General features: G+C 42.1%; 2 protein-coding genes across 2 annotated transcripts; one reads left to right on the top strand and one right to left on the bottom strand.

The window, feature by feature from the left end:
- Window positions 1–1412: 1412 nt before the first annotated feature.
- Window positions 1413–5341, bottom strand: lgsn (lengsin, lens protein with glutamine synthetase domain). Its single transcript, XM_069666759.1, has 4 exons — window positions 5318–5341; window positions 4467–5163; window positions 2877–3043; window positions 1413–2606 (listed from the first exon to the last, which is right to left on the bottom strand). The coding sequence occupies exons 1-4, from the start codon at window positions 5339–5341 to the stop codon at window positions 1413–1415; spliced, it is 2082 nt and encodes a 693-aa protein (XP_069522860.1).
- Window positions 5342–12131: 6790 nt separating this feature from the next.
- On the top strand, window positions 12132–19189 carry ptp4a1 (protein tyrosine phosphatase 4A1). The gene is made up of 5 exons (XM_069665981.1): window positions 12132–12688; window positions 12875–12967; window positions 14271–14401; window positions 16321–16395; window positions 18041–19189. The coding sequence occupies exons 1-5, from the start codon at window positions 12584–12586 to the stop codon at window positions 18156–18158; spliced, it is 522 nt and encodes a 173-aa protein (XP_069522082.1). The 5' UTR covers window positions 12132–12583; the 3' UTR covers window positions 18159–19189.
- Window positions 19190–19470: the final 281 nt, after the last annotated feature.

The following is a 19470-nucleotide window of genomic DNA, read 5'->3' on the forward strand; positions in this document are numbered from 1 at the left end:
AGTAGGCGAGGTAGACTGGTCCGATGCGTACTGGAGATTTTCTCAAAATCAGTGCGACATTTGGGTATTTTTGGCATACTGCACATTTCGCTTTTGTTTGCATACTACATACTACATTTAGGCCACATCAGTACGCACTGCTAGTATAGTACGGCATTTAGAACACAGCACGTGTGTCAGCCTGTGATTGATTGGTGACCTGTCCAGGGTGTACCCTGCCTCTCGCCCAATCACAGCTGGAATAAGCGATATAGATAACGGATGTTCCTTGCAAAACTAATCAAAATGTTGTTTGTATATTATCCAGAGTTACTAAAGAGATGCTGAGGATGCAGGTAATTCTTCTGCTAGTAAAATTTATTTTGCTTCCATTGGATTTGTGTGGCAACAAACATTCAGGGACAGATGCCTCAAAATCTGGGCACATAAAACTAAAATTATCCACCGAGAATAAATGAAAAAAAATCTATACTTTTTTTGAAGTCAGTCTTTTGTTGTCCATAAAACCAACAGTTTTGAAAGCAATCACACCTCAAGACTAGAACAAGGCATCTGCATATGAATGCAAAATCTGTAGGTGGAGACAAATCTTTGGTTTTGGAAGTGTTCTGGTTTCAGTAGACCAATATATTTTTTTTTTCAGAGAGAGGACAGTAGATGGTCGAGGAAATGAGGGAAGAGAGAGTGGGGATGACACACGGCAAAGGGCCAAGGGCGGGAGTTGAACCCCAGGCCGCTGCATCAAGCGCTGTAGCCTCTGTATATGTTGCTGATTTAACCACTGAGCTAAACCTGCGCCCGACCAATCACATCTGAGTAGGCTTTGGATGTACGCCAAAAAACCTATGGGTTTTTCCACTTGATGTATACAGTACACTGTATAAGCATACAATGTCGATAACAAGCTTGTTTCCCAAAAGCACTCATGCTTTTAAATCACACCTCTATTTTTGTGTATAGAAACGGAAGGTTAATAAAAAGAAAAACTCTTTGATTCTCCGGCTTTAGGAGATTATATTTAAACATCTCTCTTCAGCAGGACTTAAAGTCAGCAACCATGCTTGGTGCTGACTTTAAGTCCTCCTAATGGTGGCTTTATTTTAAGGTTTACTTCCTTTTCATTATACTTGTTAATGTAGTTCTAATAAATGTCTATGTTCAAACTGTGAAATTGTTTGTTCTTGGAAGTAAATAAAGAATTGCACACACTCAACAACAACATTGCACAACATTGCTTTGCAAATTGAGGGGGTTCTTAAACCTTTATTTTGAAAAGACTCTGAAAGTATCTACAATCTCTGGATAATAATAAGGTATAAACGTAATTTAAAAAATAGAAAGATTTTTGTTATTCAAGCTGCTTTTCATGTATTTGTTTGTGTTTTTCTCACAGTACAAAAGGAGGAAGGTTTCTAAATGAAATACTCCAGGCACTTGTTCCTCTCATCGTCCAGTTCTTGGGTCTCAATCTCAAACTTTTTCATGGCGATGAAATACTGAACAAACGGCTCTCCAAGGGCGCTGCGGATAACGTGATTGTCCCCCAGAGCCTCCAGAGCGTCGTCGAGCTTCACAGGAATGGCGAACTCCTTCTGCTGACTCGGGGCTTTGTTCAGACTGCTGTCGACGTTCAGGTTTCGTCTGATGCCGTCCAGTCCAGCGGCTACAGTGGCAGCCAGCACAATGTAAGGGTTGGCCATGGCTGAGCCGAGCTTGTTGTCGATATGAGTCTCCCTCCCTCCGTGAAACTTGATGTTGAAGGAGCTGCTGTTGTCATTGCAGCCGCAGGTGGCGCATAGCACTCGTTTGGGGTCTTTCATTGTCTTTGCAATGTGGCTCCGACAACCCAGGCCGGGCGACATCAGGCAGCTCAGGGCAGCAGAGTGGGTGAGCAACCCGGCAAGCCATTTCCTGCCAATCTCAGACAGCTCGCCCGCCTTCTCACCGCTGTGGAAGAGGCTACGTCGACCGTTAGCATCCCACAAGCTGTGAGAGAGCACGCCAGCATTGTACAGGCCATCGTCGGTGAAGAAGCTAGCAATGTAGCTGTGTTTACGAGCCATTTCTTTGATGCCGGTGCGGAAGGTGAAGGCGCTATCTGCTGCCGCGATCCCAAACTCTGGCCTTAGGATGATCTCCATCTGACCTGGACCACTAGCAGAGGCGATACTGTCTATATCTGCGCCCATGCAATACATGCTGTCCACCAGCTGCTGAAAGAAGGGCAGGTCATGGTTGCTGAGCAGGGTGGTGGCTGGGAACAGGAGTGTCTTTGGTCCGATCCGGTCCGGCGCCCCGAGGACGCAGCATTCATAGGTAAAGGACGAGTGCAGGGAGAATCCCAGGCTTTGGAGCTGGCCGAGGAGTTGCTTGGCGATGAGTCGAGGTGAAGTGCGAAGGGGACTTCCTGTCACCGTGCAGGGGTCGCAGATGACCCGCGCTGTCTGGTCAGCCCAGGGTAAGACCCTGAAGGTTGACAGGTCAGGGATCAGAAGGACATCACTGCTGAAGTTGGCGGTGTTGGCGTTGTCCACTTCGTTGCTCTTGGGGCTTAGGGTCAGCTCCAGGTAGCTTCTTGGCATTGGTATCCCATAAACTGCTTTCTCCTGTGGATGCAATGTTTACATTAAAGTGTGTCAGGTTCATATTTGTGGTTTTCACCATCTGATCAGAATTTTAATAGGTCCAATATTTTGGAAAGTATTTGTCAAATTTTGAAATCTGCTAAGCTAATAACATTCTCACCAGCTTGAGCTGTGCATTGTGTTTCGTGCTAATTAGCAAATGTTAGCATGCTTAACTAAAAAGGCTGAGGTTAGCATTTAGCTCAAGTTCAGCTGCACTTGTCTAGATGGATGGATGGATGAGGTTATTACATGAAAGAAGCGGACAGGCACAGTCTTGGACCTGGACACCCCGTGGAGGTCGGTGGCCTCGAACCGGACGAAGTTGATGTTTTCTCTTGCGATCTGCTGCTTGATCTGCTCCATGGCTGAAATGAACCTCTGATTTCCAAAGGTCTCGGTCGTCTCGTTTTCGTTGTCTGTGGAAGAGAGTGTGAAATGAATGCAAAAACACTGAGAAACCATTGGAGGCTTTGATTTCAAACATAAAGGCCCAAACCCAATTCCACACCCTTGATCCGACCACTAGTTTTGGAACGCCTTTGACTAAGTAGTGGCCCTTCAGAACAGAACACAAACGGGGGAGGGGTTGAAAAATTGTTCTATCAATCCAGATTGTAAAAAATAACGTTTTTATGTCCTAAACAGCTATTTTCTTAAATGTTTTCTACATATTGTTCTGCATCCACATCGAGCCAGAATATTCCAACAAATTTGAAATGTTTTGCCTTATCACCTGGCAAGATATGGACTTCTTCCCCCACATGTTCCATGTCACACGGCCTCTGTTTGCAAAACGCTCTAAAGAATGCTCTACATGGAGGACTGGGGGAAATGGGATCCTGGTTCCTGGTTCAGACGTAGTGGGCCTTTCTGTGTGGAGTTTGTTCTCCCTGTGCATGCGTGGGTTCCCTCCGGGTACTCCGGCTTCCTCCCACAGTCCAAAGACATGCTCGTTAGGATCATTGGTGACTCTAAATTGCCTATAGGTGTGCGCGTGAAAGGTTGTGTGTCTCTATGTATCATCCTTGTGATTGACTGGCGATGAGTCCAGGTGTAACCCCGCCCTCGCTGATTGACAGCTGGGATCGGCTCCGGCCCCCCCGCGACCCTGAACAGGATAAGCGGTATAGATAACGGATGGATGGAAAAAGAAATCCATGATTATTTCTAGAACTCACAAGTGACGCCATGACCATTTCAGTCCAGTCAAAGTCAAATCACAAACCCAGCAATACTGAGAAGGGCTATGCCAATAAATCAACTCAACTGATATTGGGATAGGTGTGAGGTCATTTAGAGACAGACCTAACAGTACTTCCTTTACCCACCAGAGAGCACTGACGAGACCAATGTTTCACTCAAGATGAATCCTGATCACAAGATACACATCTGAATATTGTTGTAAACTTACGATCAGGCCACATAACCTAGTATTTGTTTAAACTCCCAAGTAACAATATATCTGCCACAAATATTCAGTTTCAGTCAGGGAACAATGCTGATTGAAAAACAACCTCAGAATAGGTTCAAACTATTGTTCTGAACATGAAACTAATGGCCCACAATGGATCTAGATCCTTCTGCTAGAGATCAATACCACGTTAATCCGACCTACAAACAAATCCAATCAGAAGAGGCCACAAAAACGGCTCATTTTCAGATTAAAGAAGCCAACATCCATCGATCATTGAGTCCAAATTAAGTCCAAAAAACAGGATTTTTAAATCTAATTGTAGACCACAGTATTGGAGCTCTGTAACCCAGCATATCAATGTGCTCAGTGTGACTTATATCTTTATATCAGGGACAAATGTGTCTTCAAACCAAAGCTTCACTCACCTGTATGAGAAGCTCCAGTCTCTCCCCAGGAGCCGCTGAGTGAGTATGTGTGCCCTCTAACTCCAGGCTGCCTATTTGTGTTGGCCTCAGACCTGAATGAGCTGGATGCATCCATGTTGGAAGGCTGCTGAATAGATGTGCTATCACTGGACCTGGGCCCCCCCTTTCTGGAAGCGTCAGAGTGGGGTTTGAAGGTGCTGAATCCCCTGTTGGGGTTTCCGTCATCCTGACGTCCGTCTGGCCTTCCACCTCCACTGCTGCTGCTTCCGTGGAGGTACGTGTACGGACTTCCAGGCTTCCCGTCGTCTCTTCCGCGGATGGTGAGCAGAGGACTCTCCCTCAGGATGGTCTTCAGCTCCTCCATGGTCTGCCGGGGGACTCGGCCCGTCTCCCCATAAGACACCCTTCTTTTAGAAGACGTCTCCGTGCTCCAATCCTCCCCGCCGGCTGGTTCATCCATCCTGAGATCATCAACTCGCTCTGGAGGCCTGTGAGGCAGGGGGCCGATGGAGATCACAGTGGGGGCTTCTGGAGGTAAAGGGGTGCTAGTTGGGGAGTGGATGATGCACGGACCTCCTGCTCTGCTGCCCCAGTCCACCGGGGGCACATATTTCCCAGACACCCTCACTCCCTTCTTGTTGCTCAGGCTCATCCGGGTGCCATCGATTTGGTCTTTGCTTCTGCTCAGACCCCCCTCCTGGAAAACACACAACGGGTCTATCACAGGTATGGTAAGAGATGGTCAAGTTTATATGAAAAGAGTGCAAGAAATCAAGATGGAAACATGTCAAATAAATTAAAATAAAAGGATGAATTTGAAGCCAAAGCTGAACAAAATGTGGAGTTGTTACCTTGAGATCTTCAGAGTCATTCATGTCTTTCTTTGCACTCTTTCATTAACTTTGATTTGGAGTTTGATAGCCCTCATGTGAAGGCAGAGTTTCCCTCGCTCATTAATTTTTATAGACAATTGATACAATGGTGACGGATTAGAAAATTCTTCAACTGCAGAGGGAGTCCGGTTGGAAACTGGCAGCGACCAGGAGCTGCTAGACCCTGAGCGGCTGCTGCTGCCGCGAGCTCATTGGCTGCCCGACGAGGACAATCAGAGCCGCTTTTGTGCGGTTGCAGAGTGAAAGTGCCGAGCTCAGCAGCTGTTTGAGCTTCCAGAAAGAGATGTGGAGCAAAAGTATTTATTCCAGAGAGATGAAAAACACACAACTGTGAGCAGCAGACAATGGCTGTGTGCGGTTAGTGATGGTCTGTGCAGTAAAGAGCTGCTGTCTGAGTCAAATCACTACAATCAATGATTCAACCGATAAGGGAGAGGATGAAATCCAGCTCAAACTAAGCGTTCCACTTTTTTTAAATTGAATTATTAGTAATAAAAGGTCCATTACGTTTGTGCTCTGGAGCTTTCTATCATTATCATCATTTGATGTATTTCAGCAGGTTTTCCATCTCAAGCTTGAAGCCGACGTGGACAAGAAGTTGTAACTTTAAAACCTTAAATATTATAATACCTGAGCAAACTGCTGCGCTGTGATTCTTCAGGTCTTTCTACATGTTTATGGAATTGATCTATTTAAGGTCGACAAATGGATCACTGTCTTTATTTTCCCTAAACTTGGTACCAAATTATATTATTTTTTCCAGGAACCATCTTTGAAACAGAGTGAAAGCGTGTTAACAAAGGACTCTTCACATCCCATGCTCGTCTTTATTCATGGTTTGTTGCTGATCTATGAACAAAAGATTCATGAAGCCAATATGAATCATATGTGCGCCATTAAAAAGATTTATTTGATGTAGACAAATGCTGCTATTTGCTTCTAATACTGACAAACCTCCCATTTTGCTATAACTACATTTTCATTGCTCTGTTTTCAATTATTTCTTTGACTTACGTATCACTTGCACACAGAAAGGTGGATGTTTAGAGTCTCACAGCTGCAGGCCCGAATCTGCCACTCACTAAACTGGAACTTCAGTCATGACTCGACTCTGACTTTAACACGAATCACTCAGAATCAAAGAACTGATGACTCGGGAATTAAAACATCAAATGACCTGATAAGGTGAAGTTAATCAGGACTGAATCACCTCAGAAATAAGCTTCACATCTTCTCAGCATCAACTCCAGTGTGCAGGTCGATGATGAAGACCTGAGACGCACCGTCTGTGGTGGAGGAAGTATTTAATTTGTACTCTGCTTCAGATTAACTGGATATGATTTTTACATTTTAGAAAATATGATGGTTTATTGTAATTAATTACTACAGTAGTCAAGACAAGGCTATGTACAAATACAGCTGAAAATTAAATTAGTTTTTTTCAGAATCAGATTTAACAAATGAAAAAAATGTAAAACAAATATTAAATATTCAATAATTTTATCAATCATCTCAAAAAGTTTATGCTTAAAGCAGTGATCATGCATTTTTAAAAACTTATCAGCAATGTCTTTGTTGCTCAGGATGCACGCGGGACCAGATACCAACGCGGGAGTTTTTATTTCATTACATTTTGCATGTTTGCGTGAACTCACCCTTTAAACTGTAAATTTTCCCGGGAAATTCTGTCAATCGTGGAAAATCCCTCTTTAGTTTCAACAATAAAACTATTTATGCGTGTTTTTCCAGGTATTTGTTTGTGATTCTGGATGACTTCCGGTGTTCTCTGCCCACACGTGCTCCCAGGAGGTGAAGGGGCAGTCCGGCCTGTGCAGGCCGACACCACCTGACCTGTGCAGCATGGAGGGAGAGATGTCTGGGCAGAACACCTCACATTTTTCAGGGTGGGGTTTTAAAGAACTGCGTCGAGCTCGAGACAGTTCAACATAGACAGAACCGGAAGTTTCCTGGGGTTTTCTTCAAAGTAAAGCCAAGCCAAACTACTTTGAAAGAATAAAAGATACACTTTAATTGAGACAAAACTTTATTTTAAAGTACATCATATTTTATATCATAGTGCAGTTTTTTAGCAGTAATATCAGACAACTTTAACCCTGTATAAGATGATACATTTTATTGCTTGGAAGCACGAGTCAAGACTAAAATACTTAACACTCGACTTGTTTTTTTATGAGAAAACCCTGTGACTCAAGTTTTTGCACATGCTGGGGAGGTTTCAAGAATTCATGTGTTTGAACTTTGCTCGAAGGATCACATGCACCACTGTGGGTTCAGAGAATTCACCTGCAGGCAGAAGAAACTCGTTAGACATGATTGTGTGAAATTCAAGCTATGCTTTGGTCTGTGTTCTCTGAGGGGGTAAAGGGAGCATTTGTGCAGCCTGGAGTTGCATTTGACCTCAGTATTCCTAGAAACCTGGCTAATGGCTGTTATAACTTATTTGTTTAATATTATTTAGGTATTTATGTCAACTTACCCGAGCCAAGAATACTGAACAAGCCAATAAGTTTTGAGTCAGAATCAGCTGTATTTACCAAGTGTGTGTACACATGCAAAAGTAATCTTACTCCAGTTTTAAGGTCTCCAAAGTGTAACGCACAGTTCAACAGTTCACAGGACGATGGAAATAGACACAAAGTTTAGAGCAACAAACAAATCTGAACAAACAAAGGTGTAAAATTGGTGTAAATATATGAGTTGTAGAACGATATATCAGTTGTTTATTATCATTGGCCAATGTTGGCCTGATTTGAAATGATCAAAGATATCGGCATTGGTGCAGAAAACAATGCTTGAGGTGATTTATTAGTGGTATTATCACGTTGTGTGTCCAGCAGAGGGCGCTCTGACTCCATAGTTTACAATCCTCTCAGTACTGTTTGCAGCACATGTAGTAGAGCATCACATTATATCCTAGGAAACATTCTGAGTACATATTATCTGTGTCTATTTTCATTACCGATCAAAGATTCGCTATATCAACTGACATATAGGTAATAATTTGATTTTTTTCACTCTTTAAAATTGATATTAGTCTCAAAAATCCCATTACCGTGTAAACAACATAAAATATCTATATAAAGCATACATCAAAGAGTTGTAGATGTTAAACAATTCCAGGCCTGGAATTGGGGCGGCAGAGCGCTATATCCGTTTTATTTTGAAAGTCCAAACAGGAAGTGGCTTCGTCTTTCTTTCGCTGCGTCGTCTCAGCAACTCAGGAGACTTCGGCTCCGTTCGGAGAAACAGCACCGGACTGTATGGTGGTGAACCGTTTTACCTTTTTACCTTTTTCTGGGGACCGGCTGTATGATTAAGCTACAATCTTCAATGAGTAAGCATATCCCAGTAAGTAACATGTTTTCTGTGGCTGCCATTTTGTTTTCTGTTTTTTATTCTTGTTTCTTCTGTTGTGTTAAATCTGTACGTTATCGTTAAACAGCTGGCCTTCACGTTTCTTCGGTGAAATCAAGGCCTCCTCGACACAAACCTGGCATAATGTCTCCGTGACTCTGACGTTTACGTTAAATCTCTTCTTTAACGTTCATAAATATAGACTTAACCTGTGTTTCTACCGGTTATTCAAGGTTAACTAACGGTCTGTGTGATGTTCGTCATGGGAAGGAAACGGCTGTTGGATGCGCAGCTCCTGCTAGTCACTCGAAGTTTTTGTCGGTTAAAATCGACGTATTTTAGTGTGAAATAAGTCATAAATGTACATTGCATTTTCTTTGGTATTTCCGACACAGACTGCCTTCCTGCTGCTTTAACGAGGCGTCGTATTTGTCACCTTATAGCAACGTGTATTTGTCCACCTCCCAGCTCTTGACAGGGCCTCTAACGTTAGATGATGGCGCCCAGTCTATCCTCACACAAAGGACACTTTACAGCAGGCCTGTTCAATTACTTTAAAAGAAGGGCCAGATTTAAAAAAATAAAGTTTTATGGAGCCCGACATTAACGATGTCATATCTAATATGTGTTAACGATTCACCCTTTTAATCCTAAAATATTAGTAGGTTGCTGTTTTAAATAAACTGAGTTTTGTCTTTAACGTCTTTTTTTAAATTATGTCTCTCCTAAATTCCCTCTGCTTTAACAGCCTGACCTACACCTAAATATAAAACATGTCCTTTGTTCTTACTAACCGCTTGATAAACTCTACTAATCAGTCAATAAGGACACAAAAGGCTGGAAAACAACACTATTTCTTACTCCCATTATTTTCTTGTCAGTAAATATGAATTATTACAACAGCAGTCAATCCTAAAATCAAATGTTGAGCTTAATCTCAGATCAAAGTAGGACGAAGGGCCTTAAATACTGTTATGTGATTGTGATGTTATGTCAAATGAATGTATCTTTATATCCTTTCTTTAAATTTATGTTGCAAGCGGAGCTGCTGTGATGCAGGAAACAAAATCATCTTTAATACTTTAAAATATCTGAACATATTGTGGATTAAAAAGTGGGATATGTCAAGAATAAAGGTGAAAATATGGTCTGAAATTGCATATACTGTAAAGACATTGGAGCCGTGGTTGTGGTTTTTGTGAGGGGGTAAAGGGTTCATTAGAGGATCTCGCGTTGCCGCATTTGACCTCCGTATTTCTTTAATCCGGGCTTATTGCTGTTATAACTACTTAGGTTATCATTATTTTCACTGGATTACAAGACAAGAAGACACCGTTATGTGACACACAAAATACAGCCCAGGATTATAAAGATTTGCTTACTTACACGCCTTCAAAAAATGTTTTTGTGTGAAATTTAATAGAAGATTTCGTCACTGAGCAGTAAAAGGCTTCCACCACCTCCCTTTTAACCATTTAATCACTCACTTTTGCTCCTTATGAAACATTTTCGACCAAAATGCTGCTTTGCATTCAGGAGAACACCGGATTAACAAAACATGCCTGAGCAGCTTCTGATCAGAAGCTGGAGGGAAACATTGCCAGTAAATGAGGCCTTCAGGTATTAACACCCATCGTCTTCTTCTTCAGGGTTTAAAGGGCAAAAACATTAGGAGCTAAATGTGAGTGAAAGCATTTGTGAGTCAGATTTATGGGGCTGATAATCACAGAGTGTGTGTTTAAAGCCCCTGCTGAAGGCCTCATGGTGAGCTCAGCTCTCGCAGATATGACCTAGATGTCAGAAATGACACATCCCTCCTATTGTACACCAGCGGCCATTAGGTAGGATGTTACCCGGTGCTGCAGTGTGGATTTATATAACACACCGACAGTTACATGTTAATTTTTGCCCTTTATTTCTGTGGAGCATTATAAGTCACATTGTACACCGGAGGCTCCCACCTGCTCAGGATGGGAATCAAACCCCTAAACCCTGGGGTGGGATAGTGCCTTTCTTTTTATATAATTTCACATCATTAGTTGTTAAAAAAGTTCCTCTAAATAGATAGTGTTTAAAAAAAGAGCATTTGTTAATATTTCATTCCTGATATTTTATCTCTGGAATGCAGAATAGTATGAGGGCCAGACATAAGGGGGAAGAACGAGTGGAGGAAGATTTTTATTACACGTGTTTTTTAGTAAATGGAGTTAAAATGTTAAGAATAAAGTTGAGTTTTAGTTATTAGCACCACAAATAACATTTTTATTCATGAGAATTGTGTCTTAATGTTGGTTATTAGGTCAACATGTAATTAATAAAAAAACAACAACTTGAATTTTAAGTATTAGCACCAGGTATAAGTAAAACTAAATAATGTAAAGACCATCCCTAATACTTCAAACGTACTGGCCAGGTGTTGTGGCTGTGCATGAAAGCAGGAAACTCCATATAAGGAGAACATTAACTTCTGCCTTTCTGATGAGATGTTAACACTGATGTAAAGACAGTTGTCTGGAAGGAAACGGTTGTTTTTTAATCTCATGACTGAAGACACAGTTTGGGTGTCAGGGCTACTGTTGGGTTACACTGATGTTACTCATGTGTATGATGCAACGGTGTGACAATACAGACATGTCAACAAATGTGTATCGTAAGTAGGGCTGCAAGTAAACGTTGTTGCTTAATGTGTTGTTTTTCAGTTAATCTTTGTTCTGCAAAATATAAAGATCAAGTCACAAGTTTATTATGATACTAATTAAGAAGAGACTGCTCATCCTAACGATTATAAAGCTGCATCAGTTTACCATTTAAGTATGTTTTATTTTTAAAGCGTAACCTGAGAATGTGATGTAAATGTGAAACGGGAACACAAACACAAAATGTCAAACATTTGCTGTTTCATGCCTCGTCAGAGTGATGATTTGCTGCTCTTCTCAGTAAATGAAGAGTTTCTTTGTTTGTTGGATAAAAGAAGCACTTCACAGACGTCCCTCTGGGATATTGTGATGAGCATTTACACATGTTTTAATCAATTAAAAAAGGGGGTCACTTCATGGGCTTTGGAAGGCATTTTCCACAATTTGCTGACAAATATAAACCAAGAAATGGTTCTACAGTTCCTGTTATCCACAGGAACAAGAGAAACACTCTAGACTAAAACACAAAATGGACTCACAAAGATAAATAACATGACCAGAACTCAGCAGCGTCCCTCTGTGCTGTCTCATTTTAAACGCGTCTCCTCCTCCTTGTCCCCCTGTGTGTCCTGCAGCAGTTCTGTGGTGTTCTGGGTCACACATTTATGGAGTTTCTGAAGGGCAGTGGGGACTACTGCCAGGCTCAGCACGCTGCCTATGCAGACGAGTGAACAGCCAAACTCGCCATCGATCCGACGCACTTGAGCCACAGGAGGGACCCCGGAAAGTTGGCAGGACCGGGACGCCTCCCAGAACCAGCGACAACTCGGCCTGGATGGGGTAACTTCACCCGCTGCACACTGCCCTCGTCGGCTTCCGCCTGGCCAGAATCAAGGTGGAACCAGCCTTGTTTTTTTTTTCCTTCCTTTTCTTTTGTTTTATTCCAAAGGAGAGGGTTTTGAGTTGTTTCTCTGATTGTCCGCCCTTTTTATCGGCCGCCAACTCCCCAGATTTCCCCATCTTTGCCCGTCGCAGCCTTCGTATTTTTGTTTAGCCTTGCCAACCTCGTAGGAAGGAAGAAAGAGCGGAGGCTTTCTGTTTCTGGGTTTCTAGAAGCACGTTTTTGTTTGACATTCCCTCCGAGTTTTAACTACGTGTTTACATTAGTGTTTTTACTCTGTGGAAGACTTTTGTTACTTTTTACGTTGTCAAAATGGCTCGTATGAACAGACCCGCCCCTGTGGAGATCACCTACAAGAACATGAGGTTCCTCATTACCCACAATCCCACCAACGCCACCCTGAACAAGTTCATCGAGGTGAGCCCAAGTGTCATGTCTCCAAAGTAAATATTTGTTCAGACTGATGACGAAGATTTACAAGTTACTTATTAACTCTTACATCTGTATATTACTTTGGGACAAAGATGTGCTTAAAGATGTGTTTGTTCTTTAGTTCCTGTCTTCTTGATTTTCTCTTATAAATCTTGTGACGTGTTTTTCCAGGAGCTGAAGAAGTATGGCGTCACCACCGTTGTGAGAGTTTGCGAGGCCACCTATGATGCTACCCTGGTGGTGAAAGAGGGAATCCAAGTTCTGGTGAGTTGAAGCCGGATGCATCAAACCAAACTCAATGTAGTTTTTGTCGTTTTTTACCCCTTGGGCTCGGACTTTACCAAAAGCACCAGGTCTGTGCTTTGAATCAGAAGACTGTGCTCTGTTTTCCCCTTCCTCTGTTGCAATGGCACATTTGACAATTGGCAATTTTATTCCACCTAGTTGCAGAGAACATCAAGTCTCCCCTGTAGTGGAACTGATATCATGCCTACTCTTATTGTAGTGGCCCGCTGGCAGATTCTTGAGATGCGTGATTAAATCTGTGGTGTTGAATGAATGAGATTTGGCTCCTCCTCACGACTGAGCACAACCTCGCTGTCCGTTTCAGAAACTTTGAAAAACTGCCACACCGCAGACGTCTTGCACCCTTCTACACGCGTGACGGAAGAGGCGTGCAGGCAATGCGTGCACACACTCGAGCAGAGTTAATGTCGTAGCTTTACGTCAAGCTTTTTTAGGGAATCTGTAACCTGTTAGGCAGATTTAAAGCTTTGTTATATCGGCAGAAAAATGTCGTATCTGCCGATGCCGATATGTCACTTTCCGATAACGTGCCGATAACATCGCGCATCCCGAACAGACGTGCTAAGCTAAAAACATTGCTTATAAAGACAACGAGCAGCCGAAGGAGGACTCTGTTAATATTCAAACTAAATGAAAACGGTGGATTTAAATTTCCTGTTTAACCAAAAAAAGATGATCAGTGCTTTTTGAATCTTTATTAAATCTTCCTCTGTTGGATTGTAGTTACATTTAGGGCTGCAATAACTAGGTCATGATTATTTCTGATTATTATTATTATGATTATTACCTTCTGGTATCTTGAACATTTCACAACCAAAACATTTTGATTGACAAAGATATACAACAGAGAAAAGCAGCTTCCTCTCAAACCTGAGAAACTAAAACCACCAAATTATTATTGATTTTTGCTTTGTAAACAATTTTAATGACGAGTATTAAAACAGTTGTCAGACACATTTCGGTTGCGTTCCATCGCCATTAATCAGTTAATGAAACTGTCAGACGGCAGATTAAAGATTAATTTAATGACACAAGAATCAACGTTTTTTCATTATATCTTATATTCATTATATAAGTGGGTGAAGCACCCGTTAACCTCCTATAATAATGAAACAGAAAACACCTCCCGCCGTGCCTCCCCCTACAACAACATTTGTGTTCCCCTGCAGCTGGCTTCAGCCCTCACACTCCTTTTGTTTTGATTTCCGAGAAACCGGGCAGATGACATCATTTCCCTCTTTCCTCCCTTCTTCTCGTCCAGGATTGGCCGTTTGACGATGGAGCTCCTCCCTCCAACCAGATCGTGGACGATTGGCTGAACCTGCTGAAGCTGAAGTTCAGGGAGGAGCCCGGCTGCTGCATCGCTGTCCACTGTGTGGCAGGGCTGGGGAGGTGAGCGCTCGCTGTGGGAGGAGGATTAAAGTCTTATGTTCTTATCACACAGGATCATATTTTACACGTGAGCGCTGCTGGATTGGGATTTGGCAAATGGAACTGTGACACTTCCTCCTGTTCGTACAGTCTCTGATGCTGAACATAGATCGAGCTGAAACAGCCATTTTAATCAATTATTTAAGTTTATCAATCAAAAATGTCTGATTCTGGATTCCCCAGTGGGAGAACGAGTCTTTGTTTTTGTACTATTGTGAAGTGAATGTTACTATTTTGTGTTTTAAGTCAACTAAATAATAATCTATAAATGCAAAAACCTGCTGCAGCACCAGAAACGTCCTGTGATGTGAAAAGTATAAAAAATATCTCTTACAGCAGAAATTAGAAGCTGTTACTTTTATGCAAATCTCAACAAAGTCTTATTTTAATATTTATACGTAAAATGTGAAAATTCAATAATTCGTTGGTATTGATGGATTGTCAAACTTGACGGTGTTCCATCTGTTGTGGAGAAAACGAGAGGCTGCACTCACGTGGATCTTCTCTCATGTTGCTGAACATGACTCATAAATTCACTCACTCGTGTGTTTGCTCTGTTTTGACAACATGTCAAACTGGTTCTGTTTTCAGCTTGTGTGCTTAAAACTGATCCTGATTCAGAACGTCCACTCTCTGAGCTCTTCATTTACTGTTGGCCTGTTACATGTTAAAGGGTTATTGCAGTGTTTTTAAATCATGTCCCCATTGAGGCAGCGGTACACCAGCAACTCCTACGTTCATGTTTAATTACAATTTTAGTCAGTGGAGTCTGGTGGGAGAGCAACACTTACTGTACGGTTAAAAAAAGGCTTCTTACTCTTCAACATTGGGTCTACAGCTGTGTCCCAGTCCAGCGGCTGCAGCCTTCGTGGGCCGTATTTGAAGGCCGATTGCGTCACAGAAGCGCGTCGAAGCCTGTCCCAATTCAAAGGCTCCTTCAGATGCGGCCGACAAATGCGTCCTCCATTCCCTGGGCCGCGAAGGATCCATTGGGTGCATCCTTCGCGGCCCACCGTATCCCGAGATGCATTGCGCGCCAATTCAAAAGAAATGGCAGACTTTTAAACGGCCGAGGAATACACTTTAAAATGTACAAGTTTTTGGTTGCAACTCAATCGAATCGCGAGTGTTACACATATTTAAGAAAACAAAATTATCTTTAAAATAATATAGGTTAACCTACACGACATTACTTATGCTAGCTAGTAAGCCCGCTGGTTACCTGTTGCTAGGCGACAGGAGCAGCGTTTGGTGACGCAAGTGTAGACCAGACCGTCTCATTTCAGTTCGGCTTTAACGTCCACGCAGGCTGTGAATGGAGCATCCTCTGTGCACCGCCTCCTTGGAAGCTCGAGCCCGTGGATTGGGACACAGCTCGTGTCTCTGGTGATCCTTTCTGTGATGTTGTCAGACACTCAGAATAACAGTCTGAGCCCGTCGGTGCAAAAACAAGCACACTTAGTGGACGCACTTTCCTCAGGTGCATTGCAATGAGGGATTACTTTACAGCCATTAGAGCCTGTTTTGCAGCTGCAAGATGAAACCAGCTGCTGGAACAATTGGAAAACTTTTTGTACCTATCAGTCCATTTCAAACTAAAGGAATTCCCTGTTAACTTCTGTTTCACACGCAGAGTTAAGTTTTGGATCTCAAATTGTGTCTCCAGGGAAAAGGTGTTTCTGAACCTGACAAAAAACACTTTGAATAATTGGACCTCTTATAAAAGAACTCTGAGTCCATTTGGGTCTCAGCGGATGCTTTACTGAATATCTCTTCACTTTAAGGCCTGATCTAAGGAATGATGAAAATTCTGTCGCAGGTTAAATGAGAATCAAAAATCTGTTTATCTGACATGCCTGGTTTCTTTTGTTCCCCTGCAGAGCTCCTGTTCTGGTCGCGCTCGCCTTGATCGAATGTGGGATGAAATACGAAGATGCTGTCCAGTTCATTCGACAGTAAGTTCGCATGACAAAGAAAAACCTTTCAGCAGTGCTCGGAAAAATGAGAAGCTGATTCAGCGGCCTGTAAAATAAGACAAATACTTTAACATAACTGATAGTTTATATGCAAATATTCTTTCTTTGATCGTTGTCAAGGCATGCTCGTTTACCTTTGGACTGTCAACATGCGCCTTTTTATTTTGATACTTTTACATGAACACACAAACATTTTTCAAAGATCCTTTACGTTTGGTTTCTGACACCAGTTTACGTACAGAGCTGTACATTATTACTCTTACAAACAATTACCGTCAGTCCTCTCCGGTGGAAAAACAATTTAAGACCGGCCCTACACTTATTTATGTTCAGCAGGTTGTTTGTACTTACCACCTGCCTTACACACACACACACACACACACACACACACACACACACACACACACACACACACACCAGTTTATCTGTTATGAGACCAAACTGTCTGATAATATGGGCCACAGCGCTGTATTGGATTAGAGATCTTCTCAAAGGAGCTGAATGTTTGTGTGGTCCATGAAGCAGGCGGGATGAGTCATAGCTGTAAATAGCTAAAGTATCAGATAGTGAGATCAGAGTGATTCGGTGGGAGGAGTGGGGTGAGTGATTTTAAGTGTGTGATGTGTCATCGCTTGTAATGTTTTCAGGTCCCACGTGTTTGCTTTGAAATGATCACAGCAAATATTGGAGCATTTAATTTGGATGTTGTGATTAGGTGAGAACAACATGGCCCCAACTTTGATATACAGCCTCATGTGGGGCAAATATGTGTACTATCATTTAATCTGCTGACCAGTAAGATCTAAAGGGACGCCGTAAACGCACTCTCCACGCGTCCCAGGGACGCACCTCATCTTTTCCATACGGAACGAAACATTATGAACAACATAGTCGTTTTAAAAATCACTCCGAGCACCGCTGTTTCAACGCTCTGCGCATCTAATCAGCGCAGACAAGCCCGCTGCAGGGATTTCACTTAAACAATTAGGGAGACAAACTTAGTCGTGGATAATAAACTCACGTTTCCTCAGCTCATGTCGATGATGTGTTACCGTCTGCGGGACGCGCTGTAGTTAAATAAACGAAACATACTCTGGCAGTTGGCCGCACACATCAAGGGAGCCTTAGTGTTTCACTGCGGTTAGATAAATTCTGTCCCGTCACAGCCCAATAATTGATCATCTGAAAAATAAAAACCGCTTGTGAATTATGAACACTGAAGGGTCCTTTTGAGACTTGTTTAGTAGAATTACCAGCCTGCCGTGCTTCTGCATCGCTCTGAACACTAATGGCTTAAAAGTTCAGACATTCAACTGAAAATATCGGCGTCTTCTTGGTGGATGATTACAGTCGTCGAAAAAATGGTTTGGCATATACCTCTGATGGAAGGAAGATGAATGTTGTCTCACCTTTAATCTTCATATCACCACCTGTTTTCATGATGTAGAAAATGACTTATACGGTGGAAAGCTTCACTTTTTGCTCCTCATGTAACATTGTCAGTATGTGTTGTAAGATATAAGGGGTGCGTGGATATTAAATGAACCTGTTCTTAGTCTAAAGAATACATCAAGCTTCACATCTGTTGAACTGATCTGAATTCATGTCCCGTTGTTTCCTCCAGGAAGCGTCGAGGAGCGTTCAACAGCAAGCAGCTGTTCTACCTGGAGAAATATCGTCCAAAGATGCGCCTGCGCTTCAAAGATTCCAACGGCCATCGCAATAACTGCTGCATCCAGTAGAGCCAAACCCTGAGCCACGCCAACCCCCCCAATTCAACCTCGCTAGCTTATAACCTGGCAGGCTTGTTTTCTTAGTCATTGTGTTGAAGTATTTTATTTTGAAAAACCATGCTCGGTAAATTGTCCCCTTTCCTGCTCCCGGTTCAAAATCAAGTGTCAAAAAGAAAAGAAATGAGTTGTGTGAATCGGAGTCGCCGTGTTTTCTCGTCATGTGCCCGGAAAAAAAAAGACATAGGAAGGGCAGCGCTGAGTCGTGTATCGTCGTAAGATGTTGGATTAGTTGTTTTCTGCATCCCAAAGATTATGATTGGCCAGTTTACATCGCCTGAGAATGTGCTAAAACCGGAAATAACAGACTTTACTTTCATGTTAGAAATTATTAAGTACCCCGTTCAATCTTAGGGTTCCGTTTCCAGACTGACTAGAAAGAGGTATGCCTTCCTTCAGATCAGACGGTTCATCCATAAATGCCTTACAATCGAAGTGGAACAAAGGCAATCGAGGCGGGAGTCTCCTCCCGCTGGCATTTGGGAAAGGTTTCATTTTTCTACTCGGAACAAAAAAAACAAACAAATCGTTGCCTTTGTCTTGTGCAGGAAGTCTTACACTCACTTATGCCCTTTCAGTAACTATTTTTTAATATAAAACGCTTAACTGTTGCAATATTTATTTGTCAATTGAAAGTCTAGGAACTTGTTTCTTTTCTCTATCAGACCTTCTGTTTACTAATTAACTGCCATGTCCAAAATGTGATTATTTTGTTTTTTCCGTTTTTTAATTTTCATTATTTTTTGCTTCAAACTGGACTTCCAACGTCTGCGATATTTTGTATGCCTTTTTATTTGATGTCCGTAACTTAAGACTTGGATACTTGATGATTTTATGTATTTGAAAATGTGTACTATTATTATTAGGTTGGCTATTTATACTATCAATGGATGTGTGATTTAGTACCGTGAGCGACAAAGTTGTACCTGTTCACCAACTTGTGAGAGTACATTAAATGATACACTGAAAAACAACAAAGAAAAGAGTGAACGAGTGGTTATTTGCAATGCTTATTGTTGTTATTGAGATTGTAGAGAGAAAATGCACTTTCAAAAATACATGTCAAGTTTTCCGGAAGGGAAACAAAGTTTTAAGGTCAACGTAGAGACTTTTTGTCCTGGACGGCATCCTTCTTGTCTAAATACAGTCCTATGACATTCGTCCACAGGAAGCAGAAATTAAAGCTTTGTGGGTTTCTTCGTTGATTCTTTAACGATAATTAACCTTTCATTATGTTTTCAGAATGCATTTTATTAAATGTATA

This window comes from Semicossyphus pulcher, unplaced genomic scaffold (genome assembly GCF_022749685.1).
Source record: "Semicossyphus pulcher isolate SPU_LCO1_2020_fin unplaced genomic scaffold, fSemPul1.0.p SCAF_17, whole genome shotgun sequence".
Lineage (NCBI taxonomy): Eukaryota > Metazoa > Chordata > Actinopteri > Labriformes > Labridae > Semicossyphus > Semicossyphus pulcher.